At 35.4% G+C, this 21684-nt stretch overlaps 1 protein-coding gene across 1 annotated transcript; it reads right to left on the bottom strand.

Annotated features, from left to right (window-relative positions):
* Nucleotides 1-854: 854 nt before the first annotated feature.
* LOC137933502 (SET and MYND domain-containing protein 4-like) lies at nt 855-18047 on the bottom strand. Its single transcript, XM_068777464.1, has 15 exons — nt 17781-18047; nt 14375-14633; nt 14078-14258; nt 13190-13337; nt 12734-12886; nt 11021-11158; nt 10063-10270; nt 9325-9526; nt 8169-8265; nt 6575-6761; nt 5195-5336; nt 3269-3406; nt 2691-2770; nt 2473-2549; nt 855-2256 (listed from the first exon to the last, which is right to left on the bottom strand). The coding sequence occupies exons 1-15, from the start codon at nt 17924-17926 to the stop codon at nt 2061-2063; spliced, it is 2352 nt and encodes a 783-aa protein (XP_068633565.1). The 5' UTR covers nt 17927-18047; the 3' UTR covers nt 855-2060.
* Nucleotides 18048-21684: the final 3637 nt, after the last annotated feature.

The raw sequence follows: 21684 nt of genomic DNA, 5'->3' as shown, positions 1-21684 counted from the left end.
TCAACTAAAGCCATGTATAACACAAATAACCATATTTTGTTTAAATTTTAAGAGGATATGGTTAGGGTATAGATTGCACAATTTGTTTTATAATTTCTTTAAATAAATGAGGTGCAAATTGAAATTAGGATTGCTAAGAAGGATTTATCACAAAAATTTAAAGCTCTTTATTAGTTTTTATATTTTTGGTTTCGATAAATATTTTGAAGAGTTAAAAAATTAATTGGCTATTCCGCCGAGAGATGCATTGTCTCAAAGTGACAAATAGTTTATATTTTAAAATCATGATTATATTTTTTTAATTCAGCATCACATTAATATCCCAGATTTTTATTCAAGAATAAATACAGTAATTATATTTAGATTTTTATTCATCAATCATCCTCTAAAAAGTATACAATGACGTAGTAAAAATACATAGTGAAACAATGGTAAGAGTAATAAACTGCACTGAATTACAAATACTCAAAGATTTGTAACATTGGTCTCTAATAAGGTACATTTCAACTTACATATATGATTCGATAAAGCTTCGATCATCTGTTACTCTAATAAATAATGTTAATCTAATAAATTTATAAATAAGGCAGATTATTGTAGTAAGATTGATAAAAGTACACAGTTAAGCAATACAGGGTCGATTGTTGTAGCAAATGGCGAGGAGTAAGAAAATACAGATTAATATTTTCATCTAAAAACATTAAGCTATAATTTTACATTATTAAAGCAATTGTCATTTTATCAACTTTGTATAAATTTTATTACTAATTTCTAAATAAACAAAGCACAATCGTTTAATTCTTTAAATACAGCGCCCATTCTGATTTTCATCATTATAAGGTGGCGTTGAATAAAAATTGTTTTTATAATACATTATAAAAATATATTATAAAAATAAATAAGTCTATATTATAAAAATTGAAGAGGAAAGCAAAGCGAATTCGCGTGTTATTATTTACTTTTAAAGTATATACTTGAGGAAAGTTATGGCCATCTATGAGAGATTGTGCACTGTATAAATCTATATCATCATTCCAAAAAATGTTTTACTAGGTAGCAAAACAATTTTAAGCAACATGAAAAGCTAGGTCTTAGTAATGCTAATTAAAATTACGATTATTTTACTAAGCTATAAGAGAATACCTTTCGGGTATACTAATAAAACATCCGAGTCACACGGACGCTCTATCAAAATCGTTAAAAGTGTAATATTATTGCTTTCTTAACTTCAATTCCATTTTTTAGAATTTCTTTCGAAATTAGTTTAATTTAACATTAAATCGCTAGAGTTTAAAATTTTATTGAAATTAAGTATAAAAAGTACCTTTTCAGGGATAAAATTATATTACTTTAAAATCTTACATTGACATGTATGTCTACAGCTTAAAGACTTTTACAAAGGTGAACGTAGAATTTATTTAGCAGTTGTTTCAGGTGCTACGTTCGAAGTTGTAGACCATTATATACACCTTGGACAAACAGTCCAACTAGATAAACCAAGCTTCGAGAGAGAGATTACGCGCCAAATCCAACTCGGATAGACATCGTTCAGGAAATATCTTCTCTTCAAAAATACAGCAGTGTGTGTTGCTAGTGATGACATGCAGAGAGATGAGATTCGAGAAGTAGTCGGTTACAGTTGGTCTTATAAGAAGGTTCAATGCCACCCAATCATCGACGCAGGAGTAAGATTGGCTCATCTGAAATGGCAGTGGGTGCACAATGCTCGTGCAACGACCACGAGCCAGTAGACGTGGCGTGGGTAAGCCCCCTTGTGGACAACTTGTGCCCAACTATGTGGAACAGCGACATAGTTAAAATCGCGGGAAATCGCTGAACGCGGACAACTCAAGTCCGGTCGTCATGGCGATCTTCATGGTAGGCCTAAGCCTTGCCAACATTATACTTTAGTTAACCGACAAAAACAAATTTTGTTCAGCTAACTACAATAAACAAGTACTTTATTACTCTACAGTGTTTTTACTTTTGGTACTAGTTTTAATAGAAAAAGACATTGAATGTTTGCATCTATAAGGTTATTAATTAAATTAATTGGTCCATTATATTTTAAGGTTATAGTGTAGGTTGTGATGAACACAGTCAGCCGTCTCCGGCGTGCGGCTGTCGGCCAACAAGGAGGCGACAAACGCTTCCTGTTCCTTGAGTCGTCTCACGAGTACCTCCCAGGACCCGTAGTTGAGGTCCATCAGCTGCACAGCCTTCTTAATTATCTTGTGAGCTTCTAAGCACCAGTCCCTGTGCAACAGGATTAACAAATCAAACTATGCAATACTTAATTCTTTAATGAGTTAATTTATGACTGTGTTTTTAATGGTTTCATTTTTCATAAAGTTTTCAGTGTTTAAAATACTTTAATTTGCTTAAATATGATAAAACCAATTGTCTTGACCTGAATACTTATTTTTAAGTAATTAGATAAAAGATTTTTACTGGAACATAAGGAGCAGTAACCTGTAATCGGAATGCCCGGGCATCTTGATGATCCTTTCCAACATCACATCAGAGAGTTTTCTCAGCTCATGTGCCACCTGCAATGTAACAGAAGGAATAAAAAAAACTATCAAACGTTATACAGAGTGACCAATACATAGTTTGAAATGAACCTAAACATAATGAGAGAAGTTAAAAAATGTATGAATAATTAAAAAAACTTCAATGTATAAACTCACCTCCACACTGAAGGAGCCAAATTGGTATTCGAGACTTTGTATGTTTTGCTTTATTAATTCCACACTTCTGTTGAAATCCCCTGCACGAAAATAAACACGAATTATAATCCGTACACAGTACTTTTTTGTTTGATTCAATTTAACTTAAAGCAATTTTACGACAAATTCATCACACATTTTGCAACCGAGAGAATTTATATTTTATTCTCTTCCTTCTCCATATTTATTATATTCTTTCTCCCTTTTTGATTTTGTTCACATGGCATACATATTCGGTGTCATCAGCATCATATCAACCGACACCCACTGAAAGGCAAAGCGACTTCCCGCGTCCTTGATTATCTCATAGATCCGCCTACTGCTCACGCCAGTCAAACCATTCGACCCTAACGGCTGTTGGCTGCACGAGCGTGGCACTTCAGACGGGCTACGAGCTACGTCGGTGACTTAAGTTCTTTCATTTCTAATCCGATCTCGCAACGAAACCAATAGCATAGCCATGTATGTTTCCAATTACGAGCAGACACAACGGAGCACAATAAGTACGAGTTAGTTACAAAAAGGATTTGAAGACCGACCGATGTCCGCGTAGAGCCTGGCGAGGCGGTCAGCGGCAGCACGCAAAGAGCTGTGGTGTCTATGCCAGACCTGCTGCTTCAACTTGTACGAGGCTTGCATCTTGCGGCACCTCTCATCCACGCTGGATGCACGTTCCGCTGCGACAATTATTACACATCGCCAATAAACAAACATTTTTTACCGGAAAAACCAAAGCAAAACCGCCGCACCAATCGTTCCCTGGGGAAGTATTATTCTAACGAGGTAATGTATATGCTTTTACACGGGGTAAGTAAGCTACCCACTCAAGCACATATCTGATCCTCTATGATAGCTAGGCCACTAATATACGCGCTTCGGTCCGCCGTCCAAACATTCGGATCAGATCGGACACCCTCCACCCCTTAGCATTAAGAGTAAAAGAGAACAATCATGAAGGTTAGAGAAACTGGTAAGGATGTAAGGCTTTACTGGGTAAAAGCGCACACGGGGACGGAGGGAAATGAAGGGGCGGATCAACTAGCTAAGGACGAGGCCCTGAAGATTAAAAGAAGAGCGGACTACGAGGAATGATCCATCCCATTCTTCAAGCGGCAGCTTAGGCTGGAAACGCATAACCAATGGAATAGGAGGTATATGGAAGGCACGACGGCATCGACAACGCGGAAATTCTACCCGGACGCCATCTCAGCCTACCGCGCGCTCTGCAGCACCAAGCTGGACACGGTCTTAGTCTGGACCATGAATGTCTAGATATTCACGGGGCTCGGCGGATTCTCCGAGTACCTGCACTGGTTTAAGCTTTAGGAGAGTCCCGTGTGCTTCTGGGTGAACAAGAACGTAATCGTGGAGAATAAATCATAAAATTGAAAATTAAAATATGGTCTGGTAAACAATTTAAACAAGAATAAAAACATAGAATAAAAATAAATGAAATATATTAAGGTAATAAAATAAAAATATTGAAATAAAGAGAAACCAAAAAAACTATAAACTGTGATAAATATACATTTGTAATACAAATACTACTTCTGCTCTAATAAAGTAAGAATAGACTGTGATACATTGTTACGGATAGGGCTAGATTGTGATAATTGAGGAGAGGATGGAAGACAATGCAAAGAAGTAAATTAAAAGTGAGTGATATGTGATATATGTTATTTATTTATATGTACTTCATTAAAACCATTCGAGACCAAGTGCACACCATGTAAGCAATGGTATTGAATTGCAATTATCATTTAGTCTGGAAAAATCAGCCGTATGAAAAAGACTGTTTGAAACTGTGTAAAAATGAAATTTGTTGTTGTTGTTTCAATTTAACCGCTAAAATGAGTGACCCAAAGCTAGAACCATCAACATTGCAGAAAATGAACAGTAATAGTAAAAGTGATAATTTTTTGTTTACAGAAAAGAGAAAAAATAACCGGAATCTTATAAAATATACTAACAGTGATTTGGAATATGAGAAAAAGATGAATATGAATATAGAACAGTTACTCGATATACTTGATGATATTTTTGAGAATAGTAATGAAAGTGAAAGCGAAATTGAAGAATGTGAAGCTGATGTCAGTGAAGATACAATAGAGATGGGCTAATGTCGGTAATTTAAAAACAAATCCTTTTGTGGGCAAGCCGGTTCTCCAAAAGGTACCTAATAGAGGTGAACCCTACAACTTTTTTGGACTCTTATTTGATGACACTTTTTTCTCTATGACTGTGAGTGAGACAAACAAGTACGGCGAGAAGCTACGTGCACACACGGTGTGCAATCATCTTATTTATACAAAGGGATATACAAAGCGACTGGTTTCCATTGCCAACATATTTCTTTATCAAAAATGGTCAATATAAAGCAAAAAGATATTGGATTCTGGTGATGATCTCCAAAAATATGCGGTATCTCGAATCGGGTTAATATGGTATAAGAGCTAGGGCTTTACCTTGCAGAGCGAGCTCGTCGGCGCGGTCGATGAGGGCAAGCGCTCGATCGAGCTGGAAGTCGGCAGAGCAATGCGGGCACTGGGCGCGTTTTCCAACCACGGGGCTCCTGCACCTCTGGCACACGTACGCGGAGAACACCAGCTGCACTCACATTATCATTTATTACATACATTACACCAACTACACCTCTCACATCCCTTTACTTTCCTTACTGAACAGGTGAGAGAGGAGAGATTCACATGGGGTTTTTACATTTCAAACCAAAATGAGACAAAAAGGCAACGAAAATTAAATTTAATAGTAGTCCAGATCACCAAGCGCTTCAACATCTCTAGCACAATCAAGCTGTCAATGCTAACGCTCAAACTAAGCTAAACCGTGACAAAAAAGTGACCAATACTTAGTGGAAGTGATGTAGGTTACATCACCCGAAGCGCCCAAAACTAATATCTTGTAATGTTCATTTTGTTGTTCGACGAAATCAAAAGGAGGTCAAGACGAAATAATAGCGTCGGTTTTTGTTTACGACAATTATCTCACGCATTATTGCAAATTACAAAAAAACAATTAGCTGAAGAAGCTCTTGAACGGCGAAATAACCTGCGACAGTTTAAGACGGATAGCTTCAATTTCTTCTAAATAAAAATAAGATAAAAAAGCAACTAACAAGAATAATTATCGTCACGCGTCTTCAACTGCGACCACGCGACACAATTTTTTAATTTAATCACTTTTTGTCATAACGACAAGCTGGTTTATCACGTCAGGTAACTTGAATTCAAACACTGGCTGTAGTGTTAGATAGAAATATAATTCAGTGATATTAAAACGCATAATACAGACGGCCAACAGCTGATTTTTATGAAATTATTCGACAGAAACGTTTGGTTTATAAACTCATAGCGTTCCTGTGGCTAACATAACGGAAAACTCAATGTATATAGATAAAAATAACAAAAGAAAACGGCTAATTTTGTTTTTACATCATCTTTAACGTAAGGTGCACTTGGAAAGAAAAAAAATTCCAAAAGAGTATGAGTTTATTGAATCACCTGTTTCTTGATGTCAAACATTTGTCGGCGGGTTCCCGCAGGCTATCATATTATTTATTCAATCACATAAAGAAGACCCAATTGCTTAAGCGGATGCTCTATGGAATAGGACGGTTGAGAGTGGAGGAATTGTACCTTGGTTTGGGCTGCCAATTGCGTATATATGACCGAAGTGTAAGAGGCTGGTTTCGTCTGGGCATAGGGTTAACTAGTGGAGGTGTGGTTGGTGCGGAGCGTACATAGGACTGATTCTAACATCAATCATCTTTGCATCCATATCGATATATATAGTAATGAAATATACAAAAAATAATAGCGAGGAAATACCACGAAATCCTTGCGGGCGATGTCGAGACAAGCGGTGCAGGAGCAAGTGAACTTATACTGGGCGCGCAGCTGCGCTCTGCGCCGTGCCGCCGGCTCGCGTGCGCTGTGCGGCCCGTAGCAGTTCAACACCTCCCCTCCCGCCGACACTTCACTACCGCACCGCACAATCAGCCGCCTCTTGTAGAAGCTGGATTACACACCCCACGATTACTCGCAGTCCTGATACACGATCACTCCATAGCGTGTCCTTCTTAACAGGTTTATAAAACACGTTCCCTGATTATCTTTTTAACTTTCCTAACCCGTCATCCTAATAACTAACATATATACTCGTAGAACCTAAGAAATAAAGAGGGATTCTTTATCACAATTAAAAATACGAATTTTTGAGCGGCTCTGTTCTAAATTTCAAAAAGTACTTAAGAGTAATTACTTTGATATTTTCAATTTTTAAATGCATATTATTGCCAATTGCCAACATCCAGTTACTCTTAATTTTACCTAACGACCCGAACCTATTCTACACATGTTGATAACCATAGACAATCCTATATTTCTGTTATCTTTGTCTTGTATATATTAGTCTTACTGGGGACAAATAACGTCTCATAGACTTTATCTATTACTTTTGTTTTACCTATGAATACAGTTTTTTTAATAAAAAACTATCATGCATATAAAGGTACTGCTTGAAAGAGCATTAAAATTTTGCCTCTTAAAAACTTTAAAACCTAAAGCTGCTTCTACACGTTTGCCATAAATCTCAAATCTAAATAACTCTATCTATATGCTTACGTTTGCTTAGTACATTTAGAAGAAACGATCATGACGGAATTTAATTTAATGTCAGCCATGAAATTTGGCTCGAGATATTTTTATTATTAAAATAAGAGAAGTAAACAAAAGATTAACCAAAGGTTGATAAAATTCACAAAAAGCACAACATGAATGTTTGCTTGCCGCGTCGCAACTCGCTAGAGATACTCTATTTCCCTAGCAATAAACGAGCTAATTTGTAGCTTTGATGAGTCATTTTATATTATTTTTAGGGACAGTTTTTTAAAAGAAATAAATATTTTAGACTCTCGTCACTAATGGAACGAAATATATGTTTACGATCCAAATTTGGCCATGGATATAAACATGACATGTGCCGTCCTCCGTACAGATTTTTTGGCGATTGAGTACTGTTTAGTACTGTTTATTTAAGAAAATAAAATACCTGTACCTGTGTAATAAGGATCTTCTTAGTACCTATGTCTTTATTATTACATATATATTTATTTTCTTTCTATTTATAATTTAATACATATTTGTAGCCGTTAAGGAACAAAAAGGTACTCGAGCGGCCACCACGAGCCGGTAGACGCGGCGCGGGTAAGCGATCGCTTGGTGAACCGACGACGAAGTTAAGGTCGCGGGAATTAGCTGAATGCGGGCAGCGCAAGACCAGTCATTGTGGCGATCTTTGATGGAAAACCTTAGTCTGAATGATTACATAACCTAGCTGCTATCACCGTTAGCATATTAAAAAATAGCCTAAATTGAGAATAAATTACACGAATATTCAAAATACTTTAAAAAAAGTCTGTACGTGTTGATGACGTTGGGGTCACAGGAATGGTTCATCATGGCAGCCGACGGGTATATGGCGGTAGCTCTCCTCACTTCCCTTTCGGTTACCGTGCACCCTATAACATAAGCCAAAAACACTTTTACTTATATATTGGTTATCTTAAAAATATCACTTTTGGGACGTAGGCCTCCCACGTAGATTAAGACGCCTTGGACGCCTCTGCCATCTTTAGACAACTTTAATCAGTTCCATCCACAAAGTATCATCGTAAATCTTGATAATATATTTATAAGTGAACTATGCACTGGATGGATTATCTATCATATTACAATCATTTTATATCAGGTTAATGTCGGCTAAGACTTAGTAGGACCACGTAATCATTTTTGCAGATGTCATAATACTTTGCTACGTCTTATATTAATTTTATTATAATTGTGTTACGCAAAGTTAAGACATTTTTGATTATTTTGAGGAAGCTGTATTCCAGGGGTTAACAAGCTCCTTGATAATTCGATCCATTCATTGAAATTTGAAATTTTTCGCGAGCCGCTATTTAATACGCAAACACGCAAACGAATATTTTTTTAACAAAAAATATATTCAATGAAATTATATGACAAAAGTACAAATGAGTTTGAATTACAATATGTGTTTGAATTTAGGTATAAAGGCACATGTATATGACAGCACTCCTAATAATACTTGTACTCCTAATAATTACTTGATACTGATTAGTTAATTATGATCGGTACTTGGATTTCGCTAATTTTATGGTGGAATAATAATTACAATTTTTCACACCAGTAATTTGTTTCGATTTCACAGGAACTGACATAAATCAAAATATTGAAATAATTTGACAATCAATCGGAGCCAAAAATAATCGTTCAAAGAGCTGCAGTTTTGCCACCCCTGGTATATACATTCTCATTTCACTAAAACCCCGTATGCAATGGAGATGACCGTCATATTCAATACGTACAGCGCTTACGTTTTAAGTTTCATTAAATTAAGGAAACCTGTATGTCCCTACATTACTCGCTAATATTTTAAGTTAAATTTAATTACTTAATAGATTAATTATGTAAGACTGCTAAATATATTTAAAAATAATACGTTGCGGCATGTATGAGTTCATGGTATGGGAGGCCTAGTATGTTCGGGTGCTCACCGCCACCATCGTTCTCTGTTTCCACGGTGGAGAGGCTGAGGGCGGCGTGGCCGTTGCATACCAGCTGGCCAAGGCTGCGCAACACGACGGCAGCCGCGAACACCTGCAGCTGCACGCCCGACAGTCGGTAAGGCACTTTGGTCGGCAGGTATTCGAAGAACGTTGTGAAATGCTCCAGGTAAATGGTCAACATCGTCGCTGTCTGAAATAAAATTACTTTAATTATATGTGTATCACATAACGTATATCAGAAATGAGGAGATCGGCAGAAGAACCCACGTCACCGATAACTCGAAGAATTGCATGTCTGAAGTGGCAGAAGACGGGGCAAATCGGTCTTACAACCGAAGATCGTTGGGGTAGAAAGGTTTTCGAGTGGCGACCATGAGTACTGACTATGTACATCTACCAAGACGCGGTATGGGTAAGCCCCCTACTGTGTACTAGGTGGACAGTATTGGTCATCGAGTAGATGTTTAGGCCAGGCCTTAACGCCTTGCAGTGGGTATCTATCGACTGACATGAACGAATGAATGACAGTTAGTTCGTTTTAAGAATGCAGTGAACATTATTGTCCCCAGTCCTTGCTCCCAATTAAAATGTCAAGTTTACAAAGACTATTCTTTCTCAATTTGAAATAATGAAAAATAAATTAATTAATAAAATGCAATGCGTGAAAATAACGGCTTAATTAAACGGCTAGTTACATAATGTAAAATAATAAAGCAAGTAACCTACCAAAGCGTACTGAATGTAGTCATTATTGTTCATCTTATCGAAATTAGTGACCAAATTGAACATTCTGTAGAATGCGGGCATGTCTTCTTTGTATATTTGAATGTCGTCCACATCCGCATAGCTTCGGAACAATTCCGCAGCAGTGGTCGGTTGCAACGATTGCTGAGGCACAGGGGGGAAGCCCTCGCTTGCACTTACTAATAAAACTCTGTAAAAATATATAAAATTATAAATTAACTTAAATCACTTCAACAAATTAATGTAACTAAGAGTTGTACACAAAGTGTTTGTCAATTTATACGAATATCTTTCAAGTTTGATTATGGTCTTGCACTCCTTTAATAGCGGGACAGAAGGCGTCGCTAATTAATTTTCATTTAGATTTCTCGCGGGCTTTACACTTCACCTCACTCCATTTTTGCAACTAAATTACACTTCCGGCAGTACATTTAACTTTGCTATGGCCTCGGTTACGTTTCTCGGGTTCCATTCCACGGCCATAGGGGCATTTCTGTGCCGTTTAATCGCATATTTGTAGGAAATCACCAGGATATCAGGCAAAAATATTCCAAGGATCGTTTCATGTCCGCACTGCATTCTATTGGCTCTATAAATTCTCTTTCTTTAACATAGACCCAAGCTTAAATTTCAATAAATTCTAAAGTTGTTATTTGTAGTAATAACTTGTTTTTTTTTTTTTTTTCAAAATGTAACAAGTTACTTCGTCGCATTAAAACTAATATCACAGTGGTGCAGATAAATGTGGTAGAACACAGAAAATTCCTTCATAGTAACTCGGTGAGAGCTGTTATGCTGATGATAATTTTTTATGGTGTTAACGAGAGAATATTTTGATAACGTCAATATAGAATTATGTTACCGGTCATTGTTGCGCTGTTAGAGGGCTGGCTTATTGGCTGGCATGAATAAATAAATAGTAGGTGAGTGGAATATGTACCTTAAAGCTAGATGCGCAATGCCGATAGTGGGGAAGAGCGCGCATTGGGCGCCGGCGCACTCCCAGCGATGGAAAGCAAGCGCAGCGGCAGCACGACACGCCGCCCCACAGTACACGCTGCGCGAGCACCGGCTGCAACTGCAACGAGATCATTGTATTGTTTCTGATGATTTTAATGCTGTCAGTCCTAAGGCTTTTACAGCTTCGTCGATATTGCGTTCACGGAGCGGAAAGGTCCGTGAATTAGATTTAAAAACTAAAAACTATAGCTGGTAGGGCGCCTACCAGTTGCACGGGGACGCTCGCACGTTGCTAAGACTCTTCGCGGTAGAGCTTTGACGAGGTGTGTTGCTGGAGTGTGCGTGCGTGTTGGGACGGCAACGTGGACCACAGGCGAGCCGAAGCGGGATACGGGTCCAACCACGTTACGCCCACGCTATTCGCGGTTAGGGAGCTGGCGGCCGCTCACTAAAAACGGGTGTTGTGGCGTGGTGGGTGATGTTTTGTTTTGTTATGTAGAATGTGAGGACTTGTGTAAAGTGTGGAGTGGTTGCTGGTGATGCTGAGTAGTTTGCGCTTGCAGTGTTGTGAGTGTCTGCAGGGGGTGCGATGTGGCGAGTGTCCTATGGGAACCCACTGATGGGCGTGAAGAGAACGTCTTTAGGACATCTCTTGGTCTTTACAGAGGTGCGGGGGTAGTAGCGTGAGGCGCTAGCTATTAGGGGATTGGGATGTGCGAAGGCCGACTCAAAGTAGCTTTTTGAGCAAGCCAGAAAGAACTCTTGGGCAACGAGATCAACGCGCATCGACTCACACCGCTTAACAGAGCGGCACAGTCAAAGTAATAAAAAAAACGAAGCTTTTCCAAATTTTAGATTGTAGGTGCCGCGACTTACAAAACCATCACAACCGGCACGTTCAGACGCCGCTTCTTCCGTAGACTTTAGTACATATATCGGTATCTTAAGAAGTATCGAACAAAACATTTTACAGCCGTTCAAATGTCAACTGGCTTCGACGGAACGGAGGATAGCGAGGAAGCCAACCACCGATCATTCTTGATAGAAGCATTGCTGAAATTTCTTTCGCCATTTCTCCCAGCGATAACGCTTTTGGAAATGATATAAATGTTCGGTAAATTAAGGGTAAGGTTCAGTCCTTTTGGCTGAGCTCTTGAGCTTCGCTGCCCAAAACGATATTTCAGAGGTTTGTGTAAACTGCAAATGCCACTTGGACATCTACGTAAGTCAGGACCAAGGCACGAAGCGAGCAGGAGCAGCGAGTACAATATACAACGATTATGATTGTGATTATTTTTGGTTACATTATCCATAATACTCCTTTTTTGGTTTATCTATTTATTTATTTGATTCCGTAATCAATCAAAGTGTATTTTTTTCGAATATTTCTGAAGGAATTTTAGCTTAAAAATATTTTAAGTAGCAAAAAAATTACGACGTAAAAAATAGTATTCTATTACGTCGTCACTGGCATGTCAGTGACGTTTCTTTGACATTAATTACCAAAATGTTAACGCATCGAGTAGTTGAAATTTCTTAGGCGTATCTTTCAGAAACCAAGATAGATTAACTAGAATCTTGGCTGATCTTTATTAGACACAAAACCTGATTTCAAGTTTGAATGACTTTTCAGAAACTGGCCAAAGCGATCGCATTCTTATAGATATACTCTTTAAATAATAAATATACTCACGGCACTGAATTTATATCGGGCTGGCAACACATTTCGCAAACTGGGTTATCGGAGGGCAGTGTCACCCACGCGTATGGCTCCTCCGAAAACAACACGTCGCCACGGCGAGCGCTTCGCTTCGCCACTACATATCTGCCTGCAGTTTCACTACGCCTGTATAGTATTCAAAATAAATAAAATAATAGGATGGGTATTTCATAAATAAATGTTTGGTATAGAAAATTTAATGAATCTTAATTCGAATACTAGAGATGGTAACAAAGTGAATAGTTTTTTTGTATTAAAATATGGAAATGGCTTCCGTGAATGAGTAAGGAGCAAGCGTTGATGTCGTTGTACGAGTAGGTATACACCCTCACGCTCGATCACAAAAAAATTTGAAATGTAGTTTAAAAAATAAGCCCTTCTATTAAATTTACGTAAATACGAATATTCGATCTCTGATCTTTGACTTACCTTAGTTCGATGGCGTTGGACGCTGCATTAAAATCGACGTTGGGCCCATCGTAACATTGAGGTAGTTGCACTTCGTCGTCCAGTTTGTTTTGGCACATAGGATTTTCCAATTTCTTCTCCAATATTTTTAAATGTCTCTCAAAATCCACTGCATGTTTAAAGAAGACTTAATAGTATGTTTTTTTTTACTATATTTGTTATAAAACAATAAACTTAACTTATTAAATGACACAAAATTCTTGTCGTCACGATCATTTCAGTCGTAGGACGTCCATTACTCCACATCCAGGTCTCCCATATAGATTTTTATTGATAAATCCGCTGGACTATGTCAATTGCTTTCGATTGTCTACGAATCTCTAGATTTGTAATTCGATCTTGCAGGGAAATCCCGAGTACAGCCCCTTCCGTGGCTCGTTGAGCCACTGTGAGCTGGCTACATCAGTTCAAACTCACAAAATTAACGCTTGTAATTTCCGTTTTAAAAAATTATTCTCCAAAATAACTTGTTGAGTACTGACTACACAAGGTTATTGCTTATAAGTGTTTCTTTGAAACTACAAGTCAAAGTCAAAAAGTACAAAGTCTGCAGGGACTGATAGTTAACAACTATTAACTTTAATATGTAGTAATTCGAATTCTCAAAACCCATTTCAAACTACTTCATCCTTAAGTTGCTTATTGTATCCGAAACCATTAATTTTCAGATAGGGGTACTATACATTCACTGACAGTAAATAAGCTAGTCACTAAATATATACATTCACCCTTTTAGTCTAAGACATGTAATATGCTTTGTACTAAAATGTCTTGTAACAGGACAATGGAACTTTTAGATAGACTAAATAATTTAAATTTAAAGCAACAGATATAAGTAAGAATACTTACAAGCATGTGATGCCGGTAGTCCGAGTTTAGAGACATGCTGAGTGGCAGCAGCGAGAGCGGAAAGGGCATTTGCCCTTTGTCCAAGCTCTATGTGGCAATCTACTTGACGTAATAGCAGTTTATGAAGTAGCTCCTCGGGGTATCCGCTCTCTATGGCTAATGTGATATCAGTCAAACATTCCTGAAGGTACGTAATTATATTAAGCTTTACGCTCGCGTTGCAAAATCGTAAACAAATCATTTATCATATATATACATATATTCTGATTGTACAAGACAATTTAAGTATTAGCCTACCTTGAACTTTTTTAACTTCAACAAAGATGCCGATCTATTAGCCAGAGCTAAAGGATACATTGGTCCATTATGTTTAGCATATACTACACTTTTAGAATAGCACGTATAGCTCTCCTCGATCAAGTTCGCTCTAAATTTATCATTGCCTCGCTGCCTCCATAACAAAGACACATTGTCACACTTTAAAGCCGTATCCAGTTCACTGATCTTCTTGCCATAGGAACACTTCATCTGTTGTAGCCACTGAAGCATGATCTTTCTAAAACGAATAAAAAATCATGTCAACATAATTTTCTGTCTAGTTTTTTTACGTTAGGGAAAAGGTACCTTCAAATTAAGGAGGCGTTTCAAAATTTATTAGTATGTAACTTTAGTGAACAGAGGCGATTTTTTTTTGTTAGAATTCCAAATGATTTTATTTATTTCAGTTTTTATTACTTCCAGTGAGCTCGTGCAGTACCTAAATACGGAACGATTTTGCAAAATGTTTTGTGGTAATTTTTCAATTTTTAACTTACGTCACAACTACTGATGTTCAGATCTTGAACAACTTTTTTTAAAAATTTGTCTGCATATTACCCGTAACTGGGCAACCAGAGCGCAGAGCATCTTTGACTTCAAAATTCACGGATTGAAAACGATTTAACCAACTTTGCGGTACTCTTACTGCCACGGCTCCGTAAACGTTGCAAATTGCTATCGGCATAAGAATGGCACAATCAACATAAGATTAATTTAAGTTAAAATTTATTTAAAATCTCCGTCTGTTTTCAAAACATTTCTTTATTGTGTGCGGCCACTTATCGATCGCTGCTTATTCCAAAGATAACTTTAATCTGTCTATTTTTTTTTACTAGGTCTAGCTCATACATTAGCCTCTAAAACCTGCCATATTCTATAATCCTGTCGTTTAAGGTCGGGACAGGTGGAGCGTCCGTCTTCACATCTTTTCTAATCTTTTCTAATTTTGGCGTTTGAACCAAGCCAGGGTCTTAGTCTTGTTTTCCGGTGCAAATTCTTGCTACATAATCTACGCCTGCTCTCAAAAGAGGGCGCAAGGCAGGACTTTCACAATATCTTGCAAAACTGTGTCTTGATAAACTTTAGCACTGGTTTTTATCCTTTTCACACAAAAATATACTTCTGTAGCCTCATAGTACGAAATCCCTAACTGAACCATCACTAATAACGCGTGATGGCCGCGCCGAACTCTGAAAAAGAAGTTGTGGGTTTCCACAAAACTGGTAGCTTACATTCTTTTATTTTGATAATTGAAAGAGGCTTCAAAGTCGAAGATTTTTTCAACTGTAAACATGATGTCTCGATAAAAATTACAGGCTTACTGTCCAAAAATTCTTTAGTCTCTTTTCACCCTTAATATCTTCATTTGCTGAGTGAGCAAGTGACCCGGTTTTTTTGTATGTCAAAAGTCCTTGGTCATCAACAAGCACCTTTTTTCTGCTTTTATATTAAAATAAAAGTAATTAGCTCTTTAGAGCTTTATAATGGTTGAAACTTATCTGCGTTCGAAGCTAAAATTGTTGCCACTGTTTTGATGTTTTTTAATAAAAATATCTCATAATTATGATATTACAATAAATTAATAGAAAGCAACATCATGGAAGGAATGAAAATACTAAATATGTGTGAGACCAATGGTTACAATATCTTTAACAATAGCTGGACTATTTAAAGTATATTCTACACTGTGATATCATATGACTTCTTATTACTCTAGTAATTTGTCCAGCTTCAGGTTAAAAGTATTATGAAATATCATAATCATTATTTTTAAGTAATAAGTGTTCTGATAACACCTTTATCACATGATAATCATTAATTTATATATATTAATTGATTTATTTATATATCATTACTAACATATTATTATTATTATTATTTTCTCTTGGAATTGACTGAATGAAAAAAACCTTTGTTTACTTAAATTTGACAGCAAATTTGACACTTATTAACTTGGCATTTCATTAAATTTTTATTTAATAAAATACATAACAAAGTGTCTGGAAATCAAGGGTTTGGAGTGATGCAAATTGTTTATCCTAAGTTATGTATTAGCACATGATGAGATGACTAATGGGTTCTTTGGAAATACAGAGAGTGTGTGTGCTAAAACCCTTTAAAACAAAGAATAATTTTTGACTCTCCATTAATTTATTAAACTTAGATGTTGCTATCGATAAAACAGTGGCAAAAATTTTAGCTTCAGATGCAGACAAGATTCAACCATTATATAAATTATTTAAACTACATTTTAAAAGAAATAAATGTTGAGTAGTCAATGTGTATTGCATAGCTAAGTAATATCAGGATTACTAGATTCAACATGTAACCAGGTTTAAAAAGCCATTATGTATTTAAAACCATCAATTTCTTGATTTATAACAGCATTTTTTAAGGTTTTGAATAGCTGGATATAGTTTATAATTATTAAATCATAAGAACCATCTTGTTTTACATAGTTATTCAATATGCTAATCGATCGCTTTGCTTGTGCATTTTCAACATTTATAAGAGTAAAACTGACGATAATGCAATTATTTACACTTAAATCTATCCAACCAATATAATAATATAAGCACATACTAACCCTTTAAAATATGTTTATAAAATTAATAAATTTTAGGCACCATATTTTATATAAAAGGATGTCAATACACATTAGAATTGCTATGAATTACTTTTCCATAGAGATACAATTTTTTTTAACTTTACATATATGCTACACAAGTTAAAATCACTTAATAACAATAATTGTATTTTTTTTTTAATTTGACTACATGAGTTTGTAGTTATGACCTTAAATAGGTCAGGATTCCCAAGGTACAGAATGTGATATTATGCTGTTCTTCAATTGATTCATAACTCACAGTTTATCTTGCATTATAATTCATTAAGCTTGAGATTTACATTCATTAGACTTATGGTTTATGAACTTAACTTTTTTCATTTTTTTTAATAATATAAAGAAGAGGTAATTTTTTATACAAACAGTTATGATCTATTCTATATAACTATTTTCAGATTTTAATTACACCATTTTCTTTAAATATTTAAAATTTTTACTTGAAATTCTAAAAAAAAATAATTTAAGATCAAAATATAAATTTCATTCATTATAGAGTAAATGAAATATTAAAATATGAATGAAAATGATAGCACATAGGTTAAGAATTTTTTAAGTTTATCTAAAAAAAAACTTGATACATAAATATTTTGGTTTCTAACATTCAATATTGTCCTGTTTAAATGCTCACCAAAACACATGACTAGTCAAGACCAAAGTTCTAACAAGATTAAAAAAACTTATTAAAAATTATCTTACGTAAATGAAGTTATATTACGACATGAATTATTCATTTTACAATTACGAAGAAGGTATTCATACCTTACACCTTCGTTTTGACAAAAGTAGTTCATCGTATCAATCTCATTTTCATTGGTCCGATCGATTTTCTTTTCTTCCGATGATAACAACAATAACAATATTTCCCATTGTTTGGAACAGTCGTCTGGTAAGTTAACACTATTCATTATAAAAGTTATCAGTTTTTAATAAAGTATCTTATGATATTTATTACTTGCACTGACGTATTAAAGCAGAATTTAGTAAAATATCTAAAATTCGGAAAATTTGGAACCTCAAAGTATAAAAATAAACATTCACGACATTCAAATATAATATAATCACTACTTTATAACCTTTATCTACATGATAATTTAAAACTCGTACCTATTTTGGGGATTGTTTTTGATAGTTTTACGAACTGAAGTTATGGTTGAAGATTTGTTCGTTCCGTTTCATAATCTTGACTTTGATATCAAAACTTACTTACTATTCACGAAAGTACCAATTATATTTAAAAAAAATATTAAATCTGTTAAACTAACTCTGTGATTAAAAAGAAAAATAAATTTAAGCAATTTATTTTTGTTTAAAATTGTCCGTAGCGTCATCTAGTATCATATTATTATATTATTTATTAGTTAATCCAGTAACAGATGCCGCCACCATGTGCAAAACAAAAAATAGCAAATTTTTGTCATAACAATTTAGAGGAAATTTAAATATTTTTTACCGTCACTGGGTCTTCACAGGCCCGTCAAGATGGGTACTACCGTGACGCATTTGTATGCCAATTAGTAGCACAAGTATTACGGTACTATTTTTTATACGGCGTCTTGGGTGGTAAAATCACAGTGCAAAATGCAGGTATATCACCATTTATATTTCATGGTGGTGAGCACAAAAAAATTGCCGAGCAAGAAAATTTATTTTAAAAAACTTGATCACAATGCATTTTCATGGGTAGGGTTAATGTATTTGACATTACAATCTAATGAAGCCCCACTCGTCAAATCATTCAATGTTTAATTACTGGAAATTTCTTTCATTCTTGTCTTAAGCAAATTGCTTTGGCATATTTGTACAAAATTTACATGCGTGCAACTAAATCGACTCAAGCCAACAAAATGTAGAAAGATTTTTTCTGAATTGGCCCGGACGATGTATATTTTCTGAAATCCTTATCTTTAAGATCTAAAATAACCTTAGTATTATTAAAATACGACTGATAGTTATTACAAAAAACATTACATGTATGTGTGCATCGAATCTCCGATATCGCAGGCTAACCGGCATTACTGTCCAGTAACAACATAGGGAGGTTCGAGGAGTGGCTGTTAGTCACTGGACGGTGACAAGACATCTAAGAGAAGTCAACCAGATGCCAAAACAGAGTGCCAGAAGCTTAAATCTGGCCACAGCTCACAGACAAGCGCGCCTTTAACCCGAACATCTCAACAGGAGTGCCGAGCAATGAAGTTCAGTAATATTCACTGACTAGTGCAGAGTTTGTCTGCATTGCAGTGACACGAGAGCTCGGGTGTACAGGCGTCCTGGAGAGCTGTTTGCGCAGTGCTGTTTTGCCGAAACAGTTGTTTATTGCGTAGGTTCCTGCATGATGTGGGCAGGCATTTCTTTAGAATAAAAAACGGATCTCGTTTTCATCCCCAGTGGAGGCCGCGGGGGTCTAACAGCCGCTCGATACATCAAAGACGTTCTCCTGGGTCATGCCTTGTTTACGTAGGCTTCTTTGGGATGACTTCCTTGTAGTGCATGACAACGAATGTCGTGGAGCTGAAGGTGGAGCGGGAAGATGAGTAGGAAGGGCTTCCTCTGCACCTGGTGCAACAGTTAATCACGTCGTTGAGAAACCGTCTCCGAGACGTCGAAAAAGCTAGACAAGGCAATACAAATTATTATATAAATATATTAATTTAATTTAACTTTTTCTTTTTATTTTATTTGATTTTCACCTTTCGTTACTTTATCGCTCTTTTGTTGCATTTTCATTTCATCATAAATCATTTCATATCTACTAAAGGAATTTTTTTAATTAATGTAACCTATTTGATGCTGAAAAATTAGGCTTAGAAAAAAAATATATTTTAAGACACATAGTTAAAGCCAATTCAGAAAAAAAACGGACTATATGTAGGCTTGAGTCTATTTAGTTGCATGCTAGTGTATTTTCTACATATATACTATATGTATATAAATATATATACATATAAATATTTATATACTTAACATGAACATAATGAAAAAAAATATTTCGTAAAGAACATCAAACATTCCACAACGTTTTAAAAAGGAATATAAAGGAAAGTGTCTTTCGCATTCCATCCCCATATCAAAGAGGTGATTTATACTAAACGTTAAACCTGTTTATCGAAAAACGAACTATAAGCTTTCCCCATAAGGTTGTTGAAAGTTAGAAAATTTAAGGTTGCGCCATATGTTTATCCGTCACACTCCTTTTTAGGTTCCATTAAGGCAACTAATACATATCGTGCCAACCACTATACCTTTCACGTTACCTGCAATCAAACAATCGTGACAATATATACTTAGGACCTTTTGGTATAACATTCGTCAAGTTATTACTTTGACACGTATAGTGTAGTTAAACAATAGAGGGTTCTCTAAATTTAAATTCGTATACTAACATTACGACGGCATCAATAATATCTTTTAAAGTGACAAAATTTTAAACAGCCAAATATTAATATAATTTTGAAATTTTAGACAGACCTCTTAATAAATCTTAAAGCTAATTCTTAATCTTGAAATATTTTCATTGTTGTTCTCTCTGTCGGTCATAACAATACATTTAATATATCATAAAATGCTGTTTTGTTGTAAAATTATATATATTAACGAAGACATTCAAAATTCTAACTCTATTAAGTTACATTAAATAAATTAACTAGATTGACTAATATAAGTAGTTGATGTAAGTATAAAATGTTCATAGTAATTTTATTCGAAATTTTTTTAATCTAAATTTTATTCTTTCTGTACTTATTTACTCTACTTTTTTAAATGTAATATTTTAACCATAAGTAAATGCAAAAGGGCACTTAGACACTTCAAAAGGAGCAACTTTTACTAATCTTTTTATGGCGTACTACATCCGTGCTCTACAATAAAAACAGAAAGGTTAACGATATGAGTTTACGTTTATAAAAGTTATGGCTTACACTAAAGATACCGAATGTATGACACAAAATCTTTTTAGCTTTGGGAATTGCGAGTACTTGTGAACATTTACACAGATCTGAAACTCAGACTAAGTAAAGAATGTTTATGTCATAGAAAAGTTTCAATATAACCTTTTGTTTCCTGTAGATTCACTTCGTCTTCGCCGTAAAGGCCCTTCCTAAAAAAACCTTCTGAAAGTTTAAATGTTGATTGTTAAACACGTAAGTAAAATAAATTCTATCTCTAACAACTCTTTTAACTAAAGAGGATTTTTTAAGCATTATTAAAATAATGCAGACAGTTTACAAATAAAATTTAACTAATTTGTCATATTTAGTATTTCAGTCACGGTTAAAAGCCGCGTCTCTGTATCCGTAACGTCAAATGAATCCATAAGACTGTTGCGCTGACCATTGTAAACCATAACCATGCCTGACAAAATTGGAAACACTTGGATACAATCCAATATTCTATTACATACACAGCTTATTATAAGAATACAAAACAGCTGAAAGGTATTCATGTTAAATATGGAAATTCACAATATATCTTTATGAAAATCTAGTAATAAAAGCCAGAAATAGAATTTTTCTAGGACGTCCAATCAAGAATAAAAATGTCCGTAGACCAACGAAGTTACCAACATAGCGCACAAAACAGATGACTGATGGGGCCTAAAGGTTCTTATTGGATATCGACGAGAAGGTCTATTCAGTTAGCTACTAAATAGCTACTAAAATCTTTA

The sequence above is a fragment of the Battus philenor genome, unplaced genomic scaffold (genome assembly GCF_028537555.1).
Source record: "Battus philenor isolate CCGP_79_NKW_IND1 unplaced genomic scaffold, ilBatPhil1.0.hap1 SCAF_1, whole genome shotgun sequence".
NCBI classification, from domain to species: domain Eukaryota; kingdom Metazoa; phylum Arthropoda; class Insecta; order Lepidoptera; family Papilionidae; genus Battus; species Battus philenor.
This window is presented reverse-complemented; position numbering and strand designations above follow the sequence as displayed.

What these genes read in the sequence shown, in the direction of transcription:
- LOC137933502 (XM_068777464.1), bottom strand. Translation starts at nt 17,926, where the DNA reads ATGAATAGTGTTAACTTACCAGACGACTGTTCCAAACAATGGGAAATA. An exon ending in ACTACCGGCATCACATGCTT is followed by an intron (nt 13,338 to 14,077) that starts GTAAGTATTCTT and finishes TTAAACATGCAG; the next exon opens with TGGATTTTGAGAGACATTTA. An exon ending in TCGCCCGCAAGGATTTCGTG is followed by an intron (nt 5,337 to 6,574) that starts GTATTTCCTCGC and finishes ATGTGAGTGCAG; the next exon opens with CTGGTGTTCTCCGCGTACGT.